Source organism: Aythya fuligula, chromosome 1 (genome assembly GCF_009819795.1).
Source record: "Aythya fuligula isolate bAytFul2 chromosome 1, bAytFul2.pri, whole genome shotgun sequence".
NCBI classification, from domain to species: Eukaryota; Metazoa; Chordata; class Aves; order Anseriformes; family Anatidae; genus Aythya; species Aythya fuligula.
The window spans coordinates 114,867,604-114,874,502 of NC_045559.1; the positions used below are offsets into that span (position 1 = coordinate 114,867,604).

Consider the following 6,899-nt stretch of genomic DNA (forward strand, 5'->3'; position numbering starts at 1 on the left):
TTGCCATGTTTCCTCAGACTCCCTGGTATTGATTTCATTATTACTGTGAGAGAATGTGGCAGAGCCTAGCTGATACACAGCACCTTGGTTAATCTGGCAGAGCGGTGCAGTACAGGTTAATAGAGAGCGAACATCAGCTCTGTGTACAAGCAAGGTCTAATTTGTTACGTTTCTGCCCCTTCTGCACTTACCCCGAGTGATATGTTCAAGTACAACTGCTGCCGCTAACATTTTCATTCATTTGGCTTCCTCCAGCCCTTTGCATTCATATTGTGTTAACATAAAACACTAATTGAGAGTATTTGCACACAGCAACATCACAGTTTTAACACATGGCTACTGTCAATAGACAGAAGTCACCCTCTTTCCTCTTGCTGGTTGCCTGTTCCGCCAGTCACTTAAGCTTTTCTGTCTGTGGAGATAGGTTAGTGATGGATTGATAATGGATCTGGGATATTTTTTTTCCCTCTACTGTAATGGCCACAATGTTCTTTTGGAACTTGAAACAGGCTCTGACTCAGCTTATTTTACTTTTCTTCCCTCATGTGTTAGTATTAGTCTGTTAGAATAGGCCTTCAGTGTTCATTTCTGGTTTAATTCTTTTTTTAAAAAACTTAGAGATGAATACAGCTTTCTTTGTACAGCATTTGCAACAAGTAGATCTCACTCCCATTTGCACTGGAGACCCTGATGCATTTCTAATGCTGAAGAATGGCCATCACACAAAAGAAAGTCTGGTGAGGGGAGCTTTGTTTGGGTGGCAGGACAGCAGTACAGCAAAGCTGTAGCCGTGTGGTGCTACAAGATGTAGTCTTTTTTTTTCTTTCCAGTTTGGATATTTGTATTGCATTTTAAGTGTGAGGCTAGACATAGGCAGTGATACCCAGATCTGTGTTGAAGGAGACAATGTGAATTGCTATGTCAGGTAAGCTGCTGCAGTAAAACATGAAGAAGTCCTAATGGCTCTACCTATACTGCTTGCCACATACTATAGGAAAGGCCACTGATACATTACATTCAGGAAGTCCTGTCCTATCTGTGTTGGGCTACGGACTTATCATTTTGACTGTGCATCTTCTTTTTTAATTCCTTTGTTTGATACCAAAATTCAAAATAGGCACAAATATATTGTGCAACACTCCCTTGGCCTGTCTTGGAATGATCCCTGGACATTATGTAGCTAGGGCTCTGCTATCATGTGCCTCCATGGCTGCTGACAGGGCCGTTTGGCCAAAAATCTTGTTTCTAATTACTGGCATATATGCATCGTTACCTGTCTTCTGTGCAACTCAGGTACTGCACAGGTGGTTGGCTATATGAGTGCTGTCCTGTAAACGTATGCAAAGAGATGCTTTTGCAGGTACATCGAACGCTCACAAGAATGAATTAGAAGTGTGCAAGAGTGTATGTGTAAACAGAAATAGAGGTGTAAGAAGCCCATGGTGACTTCAGTGTGGCTCCAGTGGCTGCCCTGGCCAGATCTCTACTTACTGGAATGGGAGCCTAGAGACTCAGAACACACAAAGAATTCTTCCCTAAATGTTTTGTGTTTAAAGAAGGTTTACCCATGAGATAAATGCAAATCATGAGTTTTTAACAATCACAGATGAATGAAGGACTGTGGCTCATAGGCCTTTTCATGAGAAGTACCTTCCCCAAAATGCTGTATCATAGCTCTGGGCTTTAGCACACATATTGGTTAATCTGTAGGCAAGATTATACTCCTTGACTGTCTTTTTAGCTCTGGAAAAAAATAATAAATAAGAGTTTCAAAGCTTCTGTTTTTAACCTCTTTCTTTTTTTTTAGCATCTGATTCAAACACAGAGAAGGAGTCTGGGATGGGAGTTGGCTACATCATCCTTATTGCTATTGCTGTGTTTGGCTTTGTGGTGGGAGTTGTGAGCCTTGTCATTTTCCAGTACCAGCGAAAGATGGGAAGATACAACTTCAGAATCAAGTCTGACAACTTCAGCTACCAAGTGTTCTACAATTAGTGATTTCCAAGTTACCAGTAAGTACTGAATCATGGAAAATTACTTTATTTAGCTCTTTAGCTCTTCCTGAAATGGTTAAATATGGCAGATGAGCATCCTCTACTTAAGGTTATTTGAATCTCCTGTCCATTTAGTTGTGGGTGAAAATCATAACAATATGAAGTTCCTATTATTCTTGCCTGTTTTCAGATGCTGCAGAACATGGAGGAGGAGGATAATTTTATCTTCCTCATCTTCCTTCATGGCTTTAGTCTCAGTCCTAGTAAATGACTGGCAACTTTTGAAGAACCATATAGATAACCATATCCACAAAAAGTATGTTGCTTTGAGTTTTGGATCATGGATTAGTATAATAAAGGAGGAATACTTTGCCACTCTCTTTATAAGTCTGCTTCAGAAGATAATTTGCTTTAGAAGTTATCCCTTTCTTCAAAAGCTTGGGTTTCATTTTATTTATTGGAGGAGCTGTTTTTCAAAAAAAAAAAAAGGTGGAATATTACACATAAACAACGGCAACTGTTGCTAATGTACAAGTGGTGCTTGCAAGTGCCTGCAGAGAGTCTGAAAAGACTTTTCTGAGTAGTTAACCACTACAACAAGTTCTGCCTCTGCAATTTAAAAATTTAACACTTTTCCAGAATGCTGTAGGATTCAGCACTTTTTTTTTCTCATTTTTTTTCCTTTTTTTTCTTTTTCTTTTTTTTCCTTTCTTTCTTGTGTAATATCTAGCTGCTCACCACAGTTTGTATCTTTGTGCCTTTAAGAACAGGAAAAAGAGGTTAGAAAGCTGGCTTCCTGGAAAATAATACCTAACATTGCTTCACAACTCAAGGATGTTTACTGCGGATCTGATCTCATTTTGTTCCTGGGCAAGGGCTTATTTGACAGTGTTGCCACAGGTGGCGAGTAACTCTTTCCTGATGGAGGCCTCACACATCACGACACAGCTGCCATGCCTGCAGCAAATTCATTAATTCACAGGCTCATCATGATGGTATTTGCAGATAACAGTTCGTTTCACTGGGTGCAGTGACTCTTAAGAACATGACAGAGAAAGGACAGGGAAGCCAGTATCACAGCTGCCTATTTGCAAATTCTTGAATAGCCTATTTCCCCATGTCTTATACTACAAAGATCACCTTCTGGAGTCATTTGTGGGCAGCTTCTGTGAGACCTCTGTAGGTGAGGATGATGCTCTGATTGCTTCCTGAAACCTGGGCAGGGCTGTCAGTTCGAAGCCTGAAGGGAAAGCACCCGGGGCATCTTGTTGCAGCCTTCAGCGATACAGGTCCCACTAGGGAGCCATAGCCCAGCTCAAAGGGCATATCTAGGTCCATTAAATTAAAACCTATACATAAAGCCTCTGAGTCTCTCTACAGAGAGAAGACTGGCTTGTTGTTACTTATCATTCTGCACTCTTGGTCATGAGTGATTGCAATACTTGATATTAATGGCAATTAAGGAGTTACACAATGAGGTTGTAGCATAAAGGATATCTTCATGCTTATAATGTTTATATATAATCTGCATGTTGGAATCTCAAGTTATAGCTCCTTTTAGATACCAGAACAACTCATCTCTCCTTCCCTACGCACCTCACTGTCTTTGTAAGGTAGTTCATTACATTTCTTAATTGCAATTTATTTTTTTTCCTAGTTGGAAACTGGCTATGTGTCTCTTCACAGAGAATTGAAGCTTGTCTTTACTCAGCATTTGGCTTTCATTACTCTTCATGATGGTAGTTACAACTGGTTGCAACACTGGCTCTTCCAAATTAATGTCACAAGTAAAAGGCTTCTGTATCCCTACTTTTTGTTGTTGTTGTTGTTAGCAAATTGGCTTTTCCCTAATGTCCAAAGAACTATTTGTGACTGCAGCTCCAGGTTGAAATCAATTTCCTTGGCAGTTTCTCCATGGAAAAAAAAATACAAGGGGAAAAGGAGGGACTTCACAGTTCTCTACTAAAGTTCCAAGATTTGCTGTCCCACTGTGCCATTTTTCCCCTCTTGGCATCACTTGTGTCGTTACTACTCACAGATTTGTGTTTCTATAAATATTCCAGGAAGTAAATCAGCAAACTCTTTGAGAGATCTCATTTTTACTTTGTTGTTCACTATTTACTTAAGGTGAGGTTGAAACCTTGAGCTGCAGCAATGTTGAAGACCTAATTGTGCAACGCCTTAAGTATACAGAAGCTGAAGAACAAGTAGTTGATTTGCCACAAAATAAAGAAAAAGGCATCATGAATCTGTGGCTTAGCCTGCTCAGTATGTTCTTCAGCATGAGTTTTGAGATTTGATTGTAAATTCTTTAATTGATAAGGGTTTGGTGGGAAAAAAATAAATAAATTTGAGTCTGGCAATTCATGTTTTTCCAGATAACTCAATTGGCACCTACTTATATCTGTTTAATTAGAGAAGAGTGATTGTGCAGTTGAGGTACAGCGTGTGCTGCCTACTGAAGTGGGAGCACTCCAATTGCAATACAGTAGATATAAATTTGAGCCGTATCTCATCTGGTTGCAAGACCCTACCACTACTGCAGCAGCAAAGGTTTAGTTTCCGTGCTCCATTGGATACCACAACAATCTGTTCAGCTGGATAAACCGGAACAAAAATCTCCACACAGTGAGCAGCTCTTGCAGGACTCCTTCCTGGGGTTGGAAACAGCAAGCTGGAAAGCATTGGAAATCTGCTTTTCTGTCTCCTTAGTCCAATTGCTGCTAGGTACTAAGATAACCAGGTAAAGATTTGGCCTATGTTTTGTAAAATGTAAGAGTGGCTGATCTTGGAGGTTTTACCTTGAAAACCTGTAAGTTAATTTCATTGTCTTTTCTTTGCTGAAATATCAGTTCCCAGATCCTGGTATAAAAATAAACAAATAAATAAAATCACTTGGCTACAACTTATTAATGAAACTGCAGTTTAACTCTGCAATTTTAAGGTTTGATGAGTGCAACCATTAACTTTTTATTATGTATGAGTCTCCTCACTTTTGCTGTTTGCTCTCAAATATACATTTACCTTCTGCACACAATGAAAGAATAATTTATTTTGCTAAACGTATTTTTCTAGTTTGCAATACTTACAATTGTAAAATGCCTGAAAGTGACAGGACTAGAGATTTGCCTATTGATTTCAGTGGAGCAATGCTATTTACAAAAGCTGAGCACTAGTCTTCAGATTGAAATGCAAAGCAAAAGCTTCTGTTTGATACCTTACATGCTCAGCAGAAACTGATATTGTGACTATCTGAATAGCTTTGTCTTTGTGTCTTAATAAAAGCACTCTCATATCTAATTGTTGATTTTTGTACTGTTATTTTTTTCTCTCACGAATTAGCCATGGGCATTAAGACATGTATTGTGTAAATGTGGCAGCTTCTGAAGAACTGTTAAAGTATTAGCATAATGTTCAAACATCACTCACAATGCAACACACGACCTTATCCAAACACCATTGGTCCGCAAATACCAAGGACCAAACATGTACGCTTATGCTTACTGAAAGTCTCTTTCTTCACCATTGCAAGGGACAAACATATTTTCAGTTTTATGGTTTGTGGTGAAGACAAACAAAAGAGTATTCACCATTCCCAACCCAATAATAGAAATCTAGTACTGTGGTGATCCAGTCTGAAACTAGTGTCCCTGAGGATGTTGGTGAACTCATCTTGAGCCAAGAGTGAAAAGCAGGGAAAAGCATCAGCACTTGCTCCAAATGTTTGTTTTCTCATCTCTGTCACAAAAGTGTCACACAGGTGCCACCCATTTTCTTTATTCATCTTTTTTTTTAATTTTTTTTTTTCCTGTCTGCTATCTTTCAGTGGCTAGCAGTCACTATTTTCTCGGCACCGTGTCTCCTTTTCATGCTGAGGCACAGAACAGGCTGTTTGGTTGAGGTATTACATATGAAGTGCAGTAGCTCTGTCCCTACTTATTTCACTCCATCTGCTGGTCTGACCAGGTTTGATATCTTTGGAGGACTCATTTTAGACACTGTGGGCAATTCCCCACACCAGTGCCTGGGCACTTTTACCACATATGTAGTTCTGCAACCAAGGAGAACTCTTTTGGAGGAGCAGCACTGACCCTCTCCCCTTTCCAGTCTGCTGCTGCCTTTTGCTCTGGTAAGGAAGAACTGGCTCTAGAAAATTATTTGAGACAATTAAAAATGTGTAGAAATAAAATCTGAAGAGTTAGCTTTGACCTTTTACTTTATTTCCTGAGAAGCATTTTAGACCAGCAGTATGCGTGCCTAATGTCTCCATTGTTCACCGAGAAAACCATATTGCTGACACCTGATGCAAAACACTCATCATTATTCCTTGCTCTCACGTTATAATGTTGCCAAACTCTGGTCCCAGTAGGGTTGGAAAAAAGCTGAGATAATTGGAAACTTTCCTTGTCCATTAAAATATAAAGGAGTGGATTTTTTAATGCCTGTTTGGAAAGTTTTCTTGTAGGCTGAGGAAGGAAACAAGTTGGAGGAACTGAAAATGTTTAATTGCAATTGATCTAAAAACATGATGTTAGCTACAGTGTGACAGAAAGCTGAGAGCACAGAGCCTCCTAATGGCTTCTTTGGTCTGCTCAGCAAAACATAGTTTGTCCTGGGGCCTGTCTTGCAGGACTTGCAGCAAACAGACAGCTGAGTAGTATCCTTGTTATAGAGGTGCTGCCTTTCAAGGCTTCTCTCTTTTTTTTCTACAGACTACATCAGGCTAGGGTTTTCAGGGTATCTCTGCTGTTTTTTTTTTTTTTCAAATCCCCTCCCTCTCGCTGTGTGGACAGCTGCCACCTTATACCAAAGATGCTCTTGGTTACATGGTCTGCCAGGGCATAACACAGGGCACTTGTCAGTGCAGCACCATTTCACATGCTGTAAACACCCCTGAAAGCCCTC

At 39.8% G+C, this 6,899-nt stretch overlaps 1 protein-coding gene across 1 annotated transcript in view; it reads left to right on the forward strand.

The window, feature by feature from the left end:
- UMODL1 (uromodulin like 1) overlaps positions 1 to 5,299 on the forward strand; it is a 44,993-nt gene extending 39,694 nt beyond the window's left edge. Inside the window, exons 20-21 of the mRNA XM_032180834.1 lie at positions 1,808 to 2,012; positions 3,652 to 5,299. Of these exons, the coding sequence (XP_032036725.1) occupies positions 1,808 to 1,995 (188 nt within the window). The 3' untranslated portion in view covers positions 1,996 to 2,012; positions 3,652 to 5,299. The remainder of the gene's footprint in view (positions 1 to 1,807; positions 2,013 to 3,651) is intronic.
- Positions 5,300 to 6,899: the final 1,600 nt, after the last annotated feature.